This window comes from Trichechus manatus, unplaced genomic scaffold, assembly GCF_000243295.1.
Source record: "Trichechus manatus latirostris isolate Lorelei unplaced genomic scaffold, TriManLat1.0 scaffold00057, whole genome shotgun sequence".
Classification (NCBI taxonomy): domain Eukaryota; kingdom Metazoa; phylum Chordata; class Mammalia; order Sirenia; family Trichechidae; genus Trichechus; species Trichechus manatus.
The window spans coordinates 9,904,872-9,922,679 of record NW_004443993.1 but is presented as its reverse complement, the minus strand read 5'-3'; the positions used below and the strand labels follow the sequence as shown (position 1 = coordinate 9,922,679).

The following is a 17,808-nucleotide window of genomic DNA, read 5'->3' as shown; positions in this document are numbered from 1 at the left end:
CCGTTACCAGGACGACCGGCCCCGCCCCGGGCAGGTGCCCGAAGCCGGGATGCCGAGTGGCTGCTGGTTAACTGAGAGTTGGGAGCCTCCTCGCCCCCCACAGCCCGCGGATGGGGCCCTGATGGTCAGCGCCACTGACAGATGAGAAACTGTGTCCCCCTCAAGAGCCTGAGTCACCTGCCCAGGGCTTCATGCCGTGATCACACCAGCTGCTGTTCTCAAAGCCTGACCCACTTTGCCTCTTCCATCCTCACCAGATACGGGTTCTATCAGTCCCATTTTACAGATGGCCCAGAGAGGTGATTTCGTTATCACGCGGTTAGCAAGACGCAAAGCCGGGATTTGAACCCGTGCAGTCCAGCTCCATGCACCTACACACTCCAGCAGGCAGCTGCCTACCCTGCACTGGGGATCTTTCTTAACCACCCCCGGATTAGACACACCCCCTCCCCCAAGGAGTCTGGCATGAAGAGGAGGCTGCTTCATTTTGTCCTCATGCCTGGGGTGCCCACCATCTGTTCATAATGTAAGGCTGCCAACGAAACTTTCCATGCCAGTGGCTCAGAGGGCGGACCAGGCTTCCAAGAAAGGGGCTGAGATTGCTTTGGAGCGGCAGCTTGCTTCATTTCTCCCCAAGTGAGTATCACCATTTCATCCCAAAGTCCACCTAACTTTCCAGCTTGAAACTCTCTAGCTTGAAATCAGTCACAATGGGGAGTATTTACACCACAGCAATGGACCAACGCTACAAACAAACATTATCAGCACACCATAGTCCGCATCCTTTCCAGGTGTGATGGCCCAAAGGAAGCTCCAAATCCTAGGTTATCCTGAGTCTAAAACCCAGGTGCCTGGGGCCAAGGGACCTTGATTTTGTTGTGGGTGCTGCTTCCTGTTTGCTACACCCCACTTCTAAGGTTTCCACCATCTAACCAAAATACAGGGCTGCCAGCTTAACTTTCCAGCCTCAGGGAAGATAATGCTTCAAGGCTAAGACTGCCCAGAAGGTCTAGAACCACGAATTCCAAAACCAAGGAGACCGGGGTTTGCTGGGAAGGCTGCTGGCCTCATTGTCTCCCTATGATTGTGGCTCCCACCTTTTGACAACCAGCCCAGGCTTCCAGAGATGGAAGGCTCCACAGCGGGGGCCAGGCTGGGGCCTGCGGGGGTCCCGGCCGGGGCTGGTGCTTACCGTCCTCGTCGGTGCGGACGACCACGGGCGAGCTCTCGGGCCCTGGTCCCACCTCTGTGTGCGCGACGGTGGTGATACGGTACTCGGTCCACTTCTCCAGCGCCTCCAGCAGGATCTGAGTGGCGGTCGGGGGGATGCCGTTCACCTCCTTGGGTTCCGGGTCCTCCGAGCCCAGTGGTCGGTAGCGGACGCTGTAGCCCACCAGGGCCCCGTTGTGCGTTTCCGGCGGCGGCGGGCGCCAACTTACCAAAATGGCCGTGGAGCGCGTGCTGACACATTTAACGTCTTGAGGGGGGGCTGACGGTTCTATTGGGAGGGGGAGAGCATGGGGGGAGGGGAGAAGGTAGCGGGATAGGTGGGGAGGAGGGCAGGGAAACAAAAGATGGAAAGAGAAAATAAAAAAGAAGATGATAACAAACAAAACAGAACCAAACCAAAGAGAAATCGAACCCAAAAGAAGAATGTGTAACCAAAAGTGGGATGGGCGGGTGGGTGAATGTCAGGGGTTGGGGTAGGGAGGGCTGGCCAAGAACGCTGGCTCATCGTATGGGGCTGCACCCACCCAGCGCACAGCACGTCCTGGGCAGAGGGCAGCCACGCTACCCGTGGAGCACACACCTACTGCGTGCCAGGTACCATGACGAGGGCTTCAAGGATACGGTAAAAGCATCTATTTATCAAACACCTACTGTGTGTCAGGTGCTACTGTGTACCAGGCACCTTTCGAAGGGGAACAGCAATAAAAGCCCCCAATTACTGAGCACCTACTATGTGTAGGCACCATGCAAGGACTTCAAAAATAACAGGAAAAGCACCTATTTACGGAACACCTGCTGTGTTCAGGTGCTCTGACAAGGGGACCAGCAATAACATTTACCAGGCACCTATTATGTCCCAAGCACCTCAACTACAACAGTAAAAGCACCTATCTATTGAGCACCTGCTGTATGCCAGGCACCTACTATGGCCAGGTACCACACCAAGGGGAATAGCTATAAAAGCCTCATTTATTAGGTACCTACTATGTGCCAGGCACTGTGCCAAGGGCCTCATAAAAATAATAAAAGCATATGTGTATTGAACACCTACTGTGCGCCAGGCACCTACTGTGTGCCAGCTACCATGTCAAGGGTAACAGCAACAAAAGCCCCTTAGGTGCCTACTGTGTGCTGGGCACCGTGCCAAAAGCCTCTTAGAATAACAGCAAAAGCACCTATGTATCAAACACCTATGGTGTGCCAGGTACTACTTTGTACCAAGCACCATGCCAAAGGGAAGAACAATAAAAGCCCCATTTTTTGCACACCTATTATGTGCCAGGTATTGTGCCAAGGGCTTCACGGAGTAATAGTGCACACACTTATTTTCTGAATAAGTAGCTACTGTACGTAGGCACTGTGCCAGAGGTTTAGCAATAAAAGCCCCATTTATGGGGCACCTACTGTGTGCCAGGCATGACACCAAGGGTTTCACAGAATAAAGCCCCATTTATCACACACCTACTGTGCATCAGCTACTGTGTTTACAAGCTTTAGAAAATAATGCCCGTGTTTGCACACCTACTGTGTGCTAGTTAGCATGCCAAGGGCTTTCCATAGTAATAATAAAAGTGCCTGTTTATTAAATACCTACTATGTATCAGGTACTGGGTTTAGGGCTTTACAGATAATACAGCCCATGTTTTGCACACCTACTGTGTGCCAGCATCTTTACAGATCCTCTTGCTGTTTTGAGCCCACACTGTGCACCTGGCACCATGCCAAGCCCACTACAGATTAATATTAAGGCTCATTTATTGAGCACCTACTATGGGCCGGGCATTGTAATCACCCTCTAAAGATAAAAATAACAGTTGCCACCTAAGCAGCACCTACTGTGTGCCAGGCACCATGCTAAGTAAAGGCTTTACTGGATAACAGTACTATTTCCCACATATTAAATACCTACTGTGTGCCAGGTACTGTGCTAAAAATACAATCAGTTCCCACAACCTCTTACATGGAAACCCTGGTGGTGTAGTGGTTAAGAGCTACGGCTGCTAACCAAAAGGCTGGCAGTTGAAATCCACCAGGTGCTCCTTGGAAACTATATGGGGCAGTTCTACTCTGTCCTATAAGGTCACTATGAGTCGGAATCGACAGCAATGGGTTTGGTTTTTTTGGTATGTGCTAGGCGGAGCCCTGGTGGCACAGTGGTGAAGCATTTGGCTGCTAACCAAAAGTCTGGCAGTTCAAATCCACCAGCTGCTCCTTGGAAACCCTACAGGGCAGTTCTACTCTGTCCTGTAGGGTCGCTATGGGTGGGAATCAACTTGACAGCAATGGGTTTTTTTTTCTGTGGTAAGCAATTACTAAGGGCCTTACAGAATAAATTAGTTGTTCTCACTTCTTAAGCACCCATCGTGTGTCAAACACTGGGCTAAGGGCTTTACTGGATAACAGCAACAGCCCCCACATATTAAGCACCTGTTGTGTGCTAGGTAAAGTGCCAAGCACAGTAAGTGTCCACATACTACGCACCTACTATGTGCTAGGCAATGACTAAGGGTCTGATAGAATAAGTTAGTTTTTCTTTCTTAAGCACTTGTGTGTCAAGCACTGTGCTAAGGGCTTTATTGGACTTCTCTAGATAGCAGCCGGATGCTTAACCACTGCGCCACCAGGCCCCCAAAACACTAACAGTCCTTACTTATTATTGAGCACCGAGTATGTGCATGCACTCTGCCGAGGGATTTGCAGATAGTAAGTTCATTTCTTGAACAACAATAGCGCACCTGGCATCATGCTAGGCCCTTTACAGAGGAACAGTGCTTCTCATTTGAGCACCTACCTACTATGTGCCCGGCACCAGGCTAACCTCTTTATAGCAAATGTCACTTACTGAACACCTCCCGTAGGCCAGGCATTGTGCCAAGGACTTTGCAGAACAATAATCGTAGCCCCTATGTTTTGAGCACCTACTGTGCGCCTGGCACTGGGCTAAGCTTATTACAGACCGATAACCGTTTCCACTGAGTGCCAACTATGTGACCAGCACTGTGCCAATCCACTTTTAGACTAAAAACAGCAGCTGCATTTATGAAGTACCTACTGTGTGTCTGGCAGTGTGTGCTAAGGGCTTTGCTGCATAAACAGCAACCAGCCCCACGTATTAAGCACTTACTGTGTGCCAAGCACTACACTGAAGGCTTTATGGAATAACAGCAAGAGTTCCTACATGTTGAGCACCTACTATGGGCCAGGCCCCACGGTAAGGCACATCTACTGCATGCCCGGCCTTTTACAGACTCACAACGGGCCACACTGTGTCTTATGTGCCAGGCACTGTGCTAAGCCCTTTCCAAGAATAATCTCACTTAACTCTCACGCCCCCCCAGAGGGGAAACCAGTCTCAAAGCCCCCTTCCCTGGTTTTCCGTTATCGCTGACTGTGCACCTTCGGTGCGACAGGTCCTACCCCAGGTGCCTTTTGTATATCACTTCCCTAAATCCTTTCCAAACTCCAGAGGGGGGGGTCCCATTTTACAGGTGGGAAAACTGAGGCTGGGGAACAGCAAGCTGCCTGCCCAAGGACTCAGCTGTTACCCATGGGCTAGTTTGGCTTGAGGTTGGATGTTCAGACAGCTCAGCTCAGTCGAGGGCTGCTGGAGGCACATTCCCCGGACTGCCTGTGACTCTAGAGTCTGCCTCTCCTTTGTCTGGACGGAGGCCAGGTTGCTGGCCTTGCTCAGCTCCAGGCACAAAGAACCTTCCCCATCACGCCAGCCTCATTTGTTCACGGAGCACATGTTGACTGAATACTTAACTAAGTGCATGCCCCTGCGCCAGGCTCTGCGACCCAGAGACGAACCAGAGCCCCCTGCCCTTGAAGACTTTGGGCTATCAGGCACCCTAGAGGCCACCCCAATGGCTCACTTAACTAGGGTGATCCTCCCAGTTTCACTTGAAGTGAAACAGCCTCAGAAAGTAGATAACTGGGGCTGGCCCCCCATTTCTTGACCAGCCACCCCAACACAAGTGGCCAGGGGGATGACGCAGGAGCAGAAAAACCAACCAAGGAATGCACTGGAAGGAATGGATTTGCTGTGAAAGGGGAAGGGAAAAATACAGTAAAACCAAAACCATAATAAAATAAGAAACAACAGTGATGGTGGTGATGGTGAGAAAAAGCAAAATAAAAGAAAGAAAGAAAGACGCCTTCCAGAAAAACTCCCAGTCTGGTTACCTACCTTCCACTCTTCAACTGTTAACTTACAAGACTTTCTTACGAGGGAGGGAACAGCGGAGGGCTGAGCTATGAGGCCAGACCGAGCTCATGGTGGGTCTCCAGACGCAAGCGGGCCTGCAGCCCTGCCCCGGCCCCCAGCGTGGGCAAGACGTGGTTCCAGCAAGCCAGGAAGGCAGAGTGGTGTCTGGAGAGACCCACGGCTGAGTGGTCTGGCCTCCACCTACCCTTGTGTTCAGCTTGGGGAGCTCACAGCCCATGGGGACACGCCTGGCCCTGAGTCTTCGCTGCCGGCTCTCTCAGCCCCCCACCTGCCTTGGAGGTGAGAAGCGGGGAGTCCCTTCTCCCCCAACTCCCTGTCCTGGGCCGCCCCAGAGGTTCACGTGGCTGAGCCAAAGCTGCTTCCTAGAAGGTCTCAGGTACCACGTTCTTCACAATCCGGCCCAACCTGCGTGATATCTTGGGCGGGGACAGAAACACAGACACACGTGGGCAGTGTCACGTGGCGTGGTTTGAGATGCCCCATTTCTGGAGAGGCATGTCTCTTGGAAGTGGGGTGTGGAGAGATTTTGGGGGGCCAAATCGGGGCTCTGGATATCTGTGCGGCCCAGAGCTGCCGGAGCAGGGGGGAGGGCCGGGGGCACGCAGGGTGGGCCGTCTTTGTGAACCTGCTTGAGACCAGCACTCACCTTGGTGGCACTCGGCCGGTTTCGTGTGGCTGCCCAAAGCCACAGGCCACCCTCACTGACTCCACCTCACAAATGCACCCAGATGCCGCTGAGCAGGAAGGGGGAGCAGGGAGGAGGGAAAGGGGGCCGGGGGGGCAGGGAGGGGCTGCATCTCTGAGGCCTCTGCTCCCAGCGGCTCAGACTGCCCCGCCTGAGTTGGCATTGCCCTCGGCTGACCCTTTGACTCCTTGTGCACACACCAGGGTGTGAAGGGTTAAACATCAAGGCTGCTTCCGACACAGAGCCTGGGTGGAGACCTGTGACTGACTGAGAAGGGGGAGGTGGGCGGCGGCCATGGCAGGGAGGCCACGGGAGAGGCTGAGCAGAGAGGGAGAGGTGGAGGACGCGGGAGGGAGGCAGAAAGACAGCACCAAAGAACAGATTTGCCGGGGATGGGAGGCAGGGAGAGCCACAGTGTGGCCCGGAAGCCATTGCTGAGTTGGAACCCTGAGTAGAGGGTGACTTATTTGCAGCAGGGCAACCAGGCAGGAACGACAATCAAGTCCAGGGTTTTGAGGCAGAGCAACTGGGTAGGGCCCGGGATCCCCAAATCCGGCGTCGGCTCTGCCCCCCACCCCCGCCCCCATGGGGACTGTGCCCGGGGTGGGGGGGTGTATCAGGAGCCCCGCTCCCTGCCCGCCGTCTAGAGAGGAGGGTGTCTCTGTATGTCCTCTGCTCTCTCCCAGAACGATGGAGCACATCTGGGATGACAGCCTCGCCGTGCCCCCGGGAAGGCCTGTGAAGTGGGCGCAACGAGGCTGTGCTATTCAGCTCCCAAATCCGGGGCGGGAGGCGCAGAGAGGAGCGAGCAGGTCCCGCCTGGCATAGGGTCGCGCGACAGGGTCCGCAACCTCTCCTGAGCTAGGGGCAGAAGCAGCCGTGGCCCAGGTCCCCGGCCCCAGAGGTCAGAGAACTGGGACGTCGCACCTGCGCAAACCCCGCGCGGCCCCCTCATGGCCCGGCAGGGACACTGAGGCGCAGGGCTGGCAGTGTGTCCGAGGCGCCCCCCACCCCCGGCACAGCTCGGCCCGCGGAGGCGGCGGGTCCGTGTGACACGTACTGGACTGCAGCGTGCGCTGCCGCACCACCGACGTGAAGGCGCCCAGGCCCTGCGGTGAGCGAGCCGCCAGGCGGAAGGCGTACTCCGTGTGCGGCTTGAGGTTGTCCACTATGAACACCGTGGTAGGGTCGAAGGTCCTCCCGACCTGGGGGCGGAGAGAGAGACAGAGTCACAGGGAGAGAGAGACACCCAGAGGCAGTGAGACACAGCAGAGAAGATGAGGAGAGACAAAGTGGAGCAGAGGAAGGGGCAGGAAGGACATGCACAGAGAGGCAGAGAAATAGAAGGCAGTGAGAAATAGGGAAAACAGCAGTGAAGAGGAAAGTGGAAGGGGAGTGAGGATCCAGGGATAGAGAGCCAGCGAGACCCGAGGGAAGACCCCCAGGGAAGACACGGGGTGGGGGAGACAGGAGGACGGCGGGGAGATGGGGACAGCAGTGAGGGCTCTGCTTGCCCCGCCTTGCCCGCGAGCCCTCGTCTGCGTGGCGCGCCCGGGTACCTCTCTGCCGTGGTCGCCTTCCCGGAAGAGGAGCTCGTATCTGATGATGCTCTCCTGCCGCGGAGGGCTCCACGACAGCCCGATGCTGGTCTCCGACTTGGCCTCAGCCCGGAAGTTCATGGGCTGGCCCGGCACTGCGAGGGAGGGGGTGATACACCAATGGGAGGAGTTGGGAGGGGGAGGGGGAAGAACCCACCCCACAAAGGGTGCCCAACCTGCCAGGTGTCCCCATCTCCCAAAAGAGACCCGTGAAACTCAGCACTGCTCCGAAAGAAGGAATGTTGATTCTGGAAGCTTCCGGAAGCTTCTGGACTGTTCTACCACTGCTGTTGTTATTTTCCTGGCGCCCACCATCACCCCTTACTGTCAGTGGTCCACCTCAATCCCCTCAATGGAAAAAAATTTTAATTCCCTTTCAAATCACCCTAGTGCCCCTCTTTCCACATTAAGCGACAGAGAAACGGGTGGGGACAATATTTTGAAATGTGAATCTCTGTCCCGTATTCCACCCACAGCAGCGTAGTTTCAACCTTCCAGTTCCTTTGCTTGAGCAGGTGCCTGAGTCTCTCTGGACTTTATATTTTGAGAGCCTGAGCCATTTAAGCAAAGGATCAGAAATCTTGAGAGAGCTGGGGCCCCACGTGCCAAGGTGCCCCCTCGCAAGCCCTTCCACTGCCTTAGTGTTGATGCATTTTTCATTTTTTCTTCCAAAAGCAGCAGCTCCAATCTCTCCAGTCAGAGTAGGAGACAAGCATTCTCAAACTCAAACCCCAACAGGGGCCGGGTAGTTAGCAGAGAACAGGGAGGGGGAAACCACACCCTTCATCTCAAACACCACTGCTGGGATCTACGCAGATCTTCTCTGGGGTGCCCAATTGGATTTTCTGGAGGAAACCAGAAATTTGGATTTTTCAGAGAAAACACCCTGCTTTTTCACGTATGATGGTTAATTTTATATGTCAACTTGGGTGGGCTATGGTTCCCAGAGGCTTGCCGTAACACTCGTCTAGTTGCTATTCTATAATGTAATGCAATGCAATCACCCTCCATAACGTAATCTAGCGTCATGTAACCAATCACTCAGTTTCCTTAGGGGTGGTCTGCCTCCAGTCTATAAATAGATATTTTGTCAGATCTCTCTCTCAACTCTGCACTTGTCCTGTCCCCTGACCTATGGATTTTGGGATGTGCTTGCAGGAGTCCCCAGCCTTCTGCCTGCCATATGGACTTGCTGGCCCCCCCCACAATCTCATGAACCAATCCCTTGAAGGAAATCTCTCTCTCTAAACCAAATCTGGTTGCGTTGAGTCAGTTCTGACTCCTGGCGACCCTATGTGTTAGAGCGGAACTGTGTTCCACAGGGTTTTCAACAGCTGATTTTTTGGAAGTAGATCACCAGGTCTTTCTTCCAAGCAGCCTCTGGGTGGATTCAAATCTCCAGCTTTTCAGTGAGCAGGTGAGTGCGTTCACTGTTTGCACCACCCAGGTACTCCTCTCTGTGTCTTTCCATCTACACCTCACGGGCTCTATTTCTCTAGCGAACCCTAAGACAATGTGTTAGCACAAAAATTTTTCAAGCCCTGTGCAGGCCAAATCAAACCAATCTGGGGCCTCCAGAAAACCAGCTGCCGTGGAGTCAACCCTGACTCAAGGCTACCTCGTGTGTCAGAGTAGAACTGTACTCTATAGGGTTGTCTTGGCTGATTTTTTGGAAGTAGCTCACTAGGTCTTTCTTCCGAACCACCTCTGGGTGGACTCAAACCTCCAACTTTTCAGTTAGCAGCTGAGTACTATTAACCATTTACAACACCCAGGGACTCCTTGGAGTACTATGCAACTGTGTAAGAAGACACGGCGCCTCATGGAAGGATCTCCAAGATAGGCTACTAAGATAAAAAAGCCAAGTGCAGAACAATATTTAACAGGCTACTTTTGGCATTAAAAATAGATAAGGATAAATAAAATATATGTTAAAAAAAAAAACCAAACCAGTTGCCGTTGAGTTGATTCCAACTCTTGGCGACCCCATGGGTGTCAGAGTAGAACTGTGCTCTGTAGGGTTTTCAATAGCTGATCTTTTGGGAGATCGCCAGGCCTTTCTTCTGAGGCACCTCCAGGTGGACTCAAACCTCCAACCTTTAGGTTAGCAGCCAAGCGCATTCACCATTTGTACCCCCAGGGACTTCCTTTCACGGGTTAGTATAAAACTATTTTTCAGTCTCCACGCGAAACTAGAAGGAGTCTGGGGCCCCCAGGGCAGATAAGATGACCGCCCCGCCGACCCTGCTGCGTGCCTCACCTCCCTGCTGCGTCTTGACCTGGATGGGGTCCGAGAGGGGCCCGTCACCCACCGAGGTGAAGGCCAACACCCGCACGGTGTAGGTCTCGTCCTCCAGCAGGCTGCCCACAGTGGTCAGCAGGCTGTCATCCACGTTGTGTTTCTGCCAGTTGCCCACAGGGTGCTCGGGCTCCATGGTGTAGTAGACGCGGTAGCCGCGGATCAGGCCGTTGGGCTCCACTGGCTCCTCCCACTGGATGATCATGGTGGTGGCGCTCAGCATGCGGGCCTGCACATTGCGCGGTGCGCTGGCCGGCGCCTGCTCGCCCGTGCGGGTCACCACTGACTCACTGGGCGGGCCCTGGCCGATGGAGTTGACAGCTGACACCCAGATCTCGTACTCAGAGTTAGGGCTCAAGCCGCCAATGCTGTAGCGCGTTGTGGTGATGTCCTCCTTGATCTGGTACGGCCCGTCCTGGCTCTTGGATTTATACTCGATGACGTAGTAGGACACGGGGTCTGGGTTGCCTGAGTCCCACGTGATGGTAATGCTGGTGGCTGTGTTCTCGGTCACCACAGGAGTCCCGGGGGCTTTGGGGAGAGCTGTGGGCGGGAAGCGAGGTCACACACTGGACAGCCCAAAGGCTGTGTGGCTTGTGTGTCTCGACTGCCCTCTCTGAGCCTGGATTTCCTTGATGACGGCCATGAGCATAAGGACGGCCTGTGGGCCGCCACCTGGTTTTGTAAATAAAGTTTTATTGGCACACAGCTACGCTTACGTGTTGTCTACAGATGCTTTCTGCTACAACAGCAGGGTAACTGTGACACAGACTAGATGGCCTGAGTTTTGGAGTGAATTGTATCCCCCTAAAAGATATGGTCAAGTCCTAACCCCCGATACCTGTGAATGGGACCTTGTTGGGAAGCAGGGTCTCTGCCGATAGTTTATCAGTTAACACGAGCTCACACTGCAGCGGGTTGGGTCTTAATCCCGTGTTGTTGTGTGATGTTGAATTGATTCCAACTCATAGCTACCGTACAGGACAGATCAGAACTGCCCCACAGGGCTTCCTAGGCTGTAATCTTTTTTTGTTTTGCCCAGTCAACTTTTTTTTTTTTTTTTATTGTACTTCAGGTGAAGGCTTACAGAACAAATAGTTTCTCATGAAACAGTAGTACGCATATTGTTTTATGACATTGGCTAACAACCCCACAACACAGGCTATAATCTTTATGGGAGCAGATCGCCAGGTCTTTTCTCCCACAGAAGGGCTGGTGGGTTCGAGTCACTAACCTTTCAGTTAGTAGCCAAGTGCTTAAGACTGCACTACAAGGGGTCCTTAATCTAATCTCAGTGGCGTCCTTATAAAAGAGGAGAGACACAGACAGAGGAAAGATGCCACGTGGAGATGGAGGCAGATTGGAGTGATGTGGCCACAAGCCAAGGAAAGCCTGGGGCCACCAGAAGCTGGAAGAGACAAGGAAGGACCCTCCCCTAGAGCCTTCAGAAAGAGCGCGACCCTGCTGACACCTTGGTTCCAGACTTCTAACCTCCAGAACTGGGAGACAATACATGTCTTGTTGTTTTATGCTACCCAGTTTGTGGTACTTTATTACAGCAGGCCTAGGAAAGGGATGTAGCCTATAAAGCCGAAAATATCTACTCTTTAAGGTTTGCCGCTCCTGGTCTCCGGCTCTGTCCAGTCCTCTTCACGCCTGTCCTGTCTGTTCCCACCTCATATTTGCTGTTCCCTGTACCTGGAATGCTCCTCCCCAGACAGCCACCGCGTGACTGACTCCCTCTCAAACGTCACTCTGTAAGACCTCCCTTACCACCCACCTGGAGACACCCCACCCCAGTTCTTATCACTATCTGAGATCATCTCCTTGTCTTGTTCATCTGTTTCCCACACCCCCAGGGACGGAGGTATTTTCACAGCCGTGTCCTAGCACCTGGCACAGAATCACTGCTCAATAACTGCGGCTTTCTCTCCCACTTGTCCCAACATCTCATGCAACGCAGGCCCCAGAAAGCGTTCGCCAGAAGAAGCTTAATCCCTCAGCAAAATGCCCGACAACCTGCTGACTCTGACACTTTCCACAGTTCTACAGCAGGGGTTGTCAACGTTTTCTGGAAGGGCCAGACAGTAAATATTTTCAGCTTTGAGGACCAGACGGTCTCTGTCGCCACCACTCAACTCTGCCACTGTCACTATAGTCAAGATGGGAACAAATGGGCGTGGCTGCATGCCAATAAAACTTAATTTACAAACACAGGCAGGGGGCCAGATTTGGCCCCTGGGCGGGCCCGTAGTTTGCCAAACCCTGCTCCAAAGCTTGGAAAATAGTTGAAGGCAGCTTTCTTTGAATCTCACCCCAAGTTAGAGACACCAGGGGGATTCATAGTTCCTTCTGTTCTTTTTCTCTCTCTGAGTCTTTGCACAAGCTATTGCCTTTGCCTGGAACACTGTTCCCCACCCGCTGTCTGGGATGCCTTTGCTGACCTACCTTTCCTGGGAGGTGAGACCCTTACTCTGTGTCTGTACGGGCCTCTATGCTCCCCGTTACAGCACTAAAACCAGTTGCCATTGAGTCGACTCCTACGCATGGTGACCCCACGTGCCTCAGAGTAGGACCGCGCTTTGCTAGAATCTTTCAGAAGTAGGTTGGCTGATTTTTAGGAAGGAGATCACCAGGCCTTTCTTCCAAAGTGCCTCTGAGTAGACTCGAACGTCCAACCTTTTGGTTAAGCAGCCCAATGCGTTCACCATTTGCACCACCCAGAGACTCAATTACAGCACTCAACGGCCTGTATTGTAGCTGCTTGGCTATGTGGTGTCTCCCCATTGATTGTGAGCTCCACACAGAGCAAAACTGTGTCTGCATCCAGAGTCTCTGGGTGATGCAAACAGTGAACACACTCAGCTGCTAACTGAGAAGTTGCAGGTTCACGTCCACCCGGAGATGCCTCAAAGGCCTGGCAATCTACTTCTGAAAATTCAGCCACTGAAAACCTTACAGAGCATGCACCGGGTTCGCCATGGGTCAAAGTGGACTGGCGGGCAGGTGGTGGTGTACCATCCCACTGGACCAGGCGCAAATCCTTAAGAGTCAATACACGTCTGCTCCAACAACTGCCCACTGCACACCCGTGAATGAAGCCAACGCAGTAACTCAGGTTTTCCAGCTGTACCTCCCCCTGGCCCCCAGTGGCTGGGGCCGGAAGGGCTCCAGCCCTCCCCCGCCAACTCCGCCTCCCCCACCGCCTCGCTTACATTTCACCGTGATCTGCGCCACAGCCTCAATGACGCCCAGGCTGGACATGGCCACGCACGTGTAGTTGGCCGAGTCCTTGACGTCCGTGAGTTCCAGAACGTTGCGACCCACGGGCATGTCGTCCTCGGGCGTCAGGTCCTCAGCCCCCTGCATCCACTTGACATACGGCATGGGTGAGCCCACCGCCACGCAGGTGATGTTCACGTTGCTGCCTGGCATGATCTCGTGGCTCACGGGCAAGATGGAGAAGCGAGGGGCCACGCGGCGCACTGGGGCAGCCGTGGCGGGAGGGAGATAGATGCACAGGGCAGGGACGGGGAGACCGGATGCAGGGGAAACACGAAAAGACAAGCAGGAGAAAGAAAGAAGAAAAGAAAGAAAGAAAAAAAAGGAAAAAAAAGCGGAAAACCATTTAAATATAAACAGGGCTGTTTCCTTCCCCCCGGTTGATTTTTTTTAAATGAAAGGAAAACAAAAGAACCAAATTAAAGAACCAAATTCCAACACAAAGAAACCAAAACTTCAAAGGAAGGTACTTCACAAACAATATATAGATATATCGATATATAATAAAGAGACATGAAGCATTATTTCATAGCAACAGGGTTTCCGAGACCAGAGTGCCTGGTCACAGCACAGATACGGACACAAAAATTTATCAGCCGTTTCTCATCTTTGCTGACAGACGTGGCTTTGGGGAGCAGCCCCTCCACCCGCTCCAGAGTGGTTTGGAGAATGTCGGGAAGATTCTGGCTTCAAGTGTCAGGCGATTACTTACGGGAAGGTCCGACTTCCAACCCTCCCTGATTACCTGGTGACCGGAGTGGGAGGGAGGTGGTAGAAGAGGTGGAATTAGGAGGCAGAGAGGGGGCCTGGGAACTTGGCCCCCAACCCTCATACCCTCTTGGGAGGCAGGGGCCCTGCCCACTTCCCTGGGGCCCTTCAGGAAAAGATGAGAAACTCTAATGAAATTTTTGTGGTTTTTGGGTATAGAAACCCTTCTAAAAGCTTCTGTCGGATCTGACAAGTTTCCATCAATAGATGCAGCTCTCAGAATCACAAACATCATGCAAAATAGGTTGAGAGAGAGCAAGAACGCAAAAGACAGGCAGAAGGAGGACAGAGAGAGAGAGAGAGAGAGAGAGAGAGAGAGAAAGAGAGGGAGACAGAGGTAATGCAAAGGGGAGGCCTTAACCTCAGGGGCCTCTAGTGCATACCCATGTGGGTACCAGAGAGAGGAGACAGATGAGCAGAGAGAGAGAAAGACAGGGAAAATAGGGACAGAGAGAGGCACAGAGAAAGAGAAAGGAGGGGGGAGGGGGCCCACTTCAATGCTGCATATTAATTCTAGCGGATGTGACCCAATGTGACATGTCACATTGTCACATCACAGCCCTGGCAGAATAATAGATAGGATATTAATAATAATAATAAACAAGGGAATGAGCTTGAAAGTTGAGGAAACAGGGACATGTTCTGTGCAGTTCTTAGCGGGGAAGTGGATGCAGCCTTCGGTCCCAACCTTGCAGACTGGGAAGGCAGCAGGATGCATTTCGGGGGCTCCATTTTCGGAAGTCAAATAGGTCTTGGGGCAGGGGAAAAGGGGTGGACGCTAATGGGCACCTGAACTTCCACAAGGCACTGCCGCCCCACAGGAGAATCTCTGACTGCAGCGGGGAGGATTTGGGTTAGCTCAGCAAATCCTTCTTGCTGGAAAGGGGTAAAATCCTGGGGCCTAAAGAAGTCACGTGGGCCGGCCTCCAAGTGTGGGCACAGAAGATGAGGACCGTCTCCACTGTACGGATGAAGGGCTAGAGGCTCAGGAACGTTACATGACTTGTGAAGGCCACTAAATACGGGGAGATGGCTTTCTCTACCCCCTACCTGCCTGATTGTTACATGGTACTGGGGGTCCAGCCCCAGGAGTGGTTTGGGGGTCTGGCCTACCCTACAGATAAAGGGGCTGCAGGGGATGAAGGGAGGATGTCCCAACTCCCTCCCTTCCAGCCTTGGTATCTCCTGGAAGCACCCATCCCCTGCTCCCCGAATCCTGGCTGGAGGCGAGGAGGAGGGGGGAGCTCTGTAGGGGTAAGAGTTGGGGGCAGGAAGCTGGCAGCCCTTCGGAAAACGAAGCCCCACGAAAAGTCCAGAGTCATGTTGGAGACAGGATGAAGGATGTGGAAGGTATTGCTGGCGGGAAGGAGTTAGGGCGGGGTGGTGGGGAGAGACAGAGGGGACATGCAGACAGACTCGGGGTAAAGGGTGGTGGGCGGGGGGCTGAGATGGGGGTGCTTTCTGGCAAGACTGAGCGGAGGGTGGAGGAGTCAGGGGGGAGAATGGGGTCTGGCCAGCCAGCGGACGCGGTCCCGGCCAGCTGCCGGCATCCACAGCGAGGCACGGGTGGGTGGGATGCCGATGCTACATTGCCATGGAAACGGAACATGACAGGGAATGAGTGCGGAGGAGCTAATTAATCAAGTACAGAAAACGCATCGACGTCCAAAATAAAATCAGGAAAAACAAGTGAAAAAACAAAGCAAAGAGCAAAAAAAAAGCAAAAATCCAAAAAAACCAAACAAAACCCGTTGAAAACAAAAACAAAAGCCCAAAGCAAGAAAAAAACATGGAATGGGTGTGGGGCTGAAAATCGGGGTCTGAAAGGAGGAGGGCTGTGGCTTCCCCAGGGAGGTGCCCACCCCGGCAGAACACAGGATCTGGCCTCCCCACCCGGCACCCAAGAGTCTCGGCTGAGGGTTCGAGGTGGCCACAGTGGCAAGATCCTCATGGAGAAAGAAACTTTGGAGCAAACCAACCCAGCCCTTTGAACCCCTCTTTATAACGTCCTTCTCAGCTACTTCCCACTGACACCCTGCCCTGATTTTAGAACTGAAAAAGCTGGAGGTACAGAGGTTGGAATCACACAGCAAAACAAACTCCTCAAGACCTGAGACTCCCGGAGAAAACTTCCTTGGGCAGAGGTGAGGGAGCTGATATGACTAAAAGAGCCCCATGGCCTTGGGAAGGTTCCTCATCCTCCTGGAGCCTCAGTTTCCTCATCTGTGAAAGGGGAGCAATCAGGTGACATGCTGAGAAGGCATAAGCCTGACCAGTATAGCATCTGCCACACACACAGTAGGTGCTAAGCCGAGGCACGTGGATGAGGAGTCTCCTTCCTGTCTCCCGGGGTGTTGGGAAAATCAAATATAATCTCTACTTTAAGGGACTTGGGGGATCAATTATAATAAAAAATTGAAAAGGTAAGAATTTCCATTGAATTCTCATCTCGCTTTATCCCTCCCAACAACTTCGAGAGGCTAATGTCCTGTGCCCATTTTGTGGAGGAGGGCTCAGGGAGGTGACAGGACTAGCTGGAAGTCACAAAGGAAGAAAGTAGTAGGGCTAGAGCTCAAAGCCAGGTCTGCCTGATCCCTGCCTCTCCGAGAAAGTGAGCCTTCTCTCACAATTAAGTAAGTTGCTCTAGGCTGTGAGAGAAAACAAAAATTACAGCCAGGTGTCTCTTCTTGGCGTCCAGCTCTTTCAAATTTGTGTGTCCTCACCCTCCAGGGACATGAAAGAGGGCAAAAGTACCCATTACCTACACAGAGTTCCATCAGCTGAATAATGTCCAGGAACCATGAGCTGAATAATATCCAGCAGCCCTCATAATAAATGTCCAGAAGCCATCAGTAAAAGGCTCACAGCCTAAGGCTCACTTATAAGGAATTGCTGGAACATATTTAAGATCTAGCTTTAGAATCTAACGGTTAAAGACGAGCCCAATGTATCCCTTCTGTAAGGCTTAATATCTCACCCAAAGACCCTGTTCATGTCTGATCATTTCTTCAAATATCTCCCTTTAAGGGTATCATAATTAGGAAGATATCTCTAACTTTTCATTAAAGTAGAGGCAAGACGTACATCTTGAATATGTAAAAGACTTGCTGTAAAGGGTTGTTAACTGTGAGTCAGTTAAATACAGGAGAATATTCATCAACAACAGTAGTTTTAGTGCTCATAATCCCCACCGTGGCCAGCAGCCATCAGTTAAATGGATCTGCCAATAAGCTGTCTAACACATGCTCTGACACCGAAGAAATATGCCCACTTGCTTTCTCACGCGTCTCATTTGTTTCCAGGAGTGTGCCGTAGGAAGAGGGCTGGCTGGCCCCAAGTCTGAGGAGGATCGCACCCATGGGCACTAGGTGGCTCCGCCTGCCCTGGGCAGAGGCAGGTGGGTGGCTGACGCTGTGTTCTGCCTGGTTCGGTGCTGACACCCACCCACATCATCTTTCCACCCCCGGCTGCAAGCTTGAGGTGCGGGTTAGAGAGTAAGGTGGGCGCGGAGCCCACGGGACAGCAAGGCCCCGCGGGAGCCCCGCCCCCAATTACCGACCTGAATGGAGGGTCCAGGTGGGTTATAGGGGGACCACACCAGCCTTGATCCTCAGCACGCTCCAGCTGGCTCTTGTTTCCAGCTCTTCTCGTCACCGAGTAGCCGGGGGTCCCAGCGGGGGGACCCGCGTGGGCGACGGGGTGTCGGGAGGGCGGGCGG

The 17,808-nt window shown here is 53.0% G+C and overlaps 1 protein-coding gene across 4 annotated transcripts in view; it reads right to left on the bottom strand.

Moving 5' to 3' along the window:
* The window catches only part of PTPRS (protein tyrosine phosphatase receptor type S), a 78,690-nt gene that overhangs the window by 24,320 nt on the left and 36,562 nt on the right, over positions 1–17,808 (bottom strand). For 2 of the 4 annotated variants that reach the window (XM_004378435.2, XM_004378436.2), the window contains 5 exons: positions 13,256–13,525; positions 10,002–10,583; positions 7,703–7,836; positions 7,204–7,348; positions 1,181–1,498 (listed from right to left, as the gene is read on the bottom strand). In XM_004378435.2, coding sequence (XP_004378492.1) covers positions 1,181–1,498; positions 7,204–7,348; positions 7,703–7,836; positions 10,002–10,583; positions 13,256–13,525 — 1,449 coding nt within the window. The remainder of the gene's footprint in view (positions 1–1,180; positions 1,499–7,203; positions 7,349–7,702; positions 7,837–10,001; positions 10,584–13,255; positions 13,526–17,808) is intronic. The other 2 variants (XM_004378437.1, XM_004378438.1) reach the window with 1 other exon arrangement.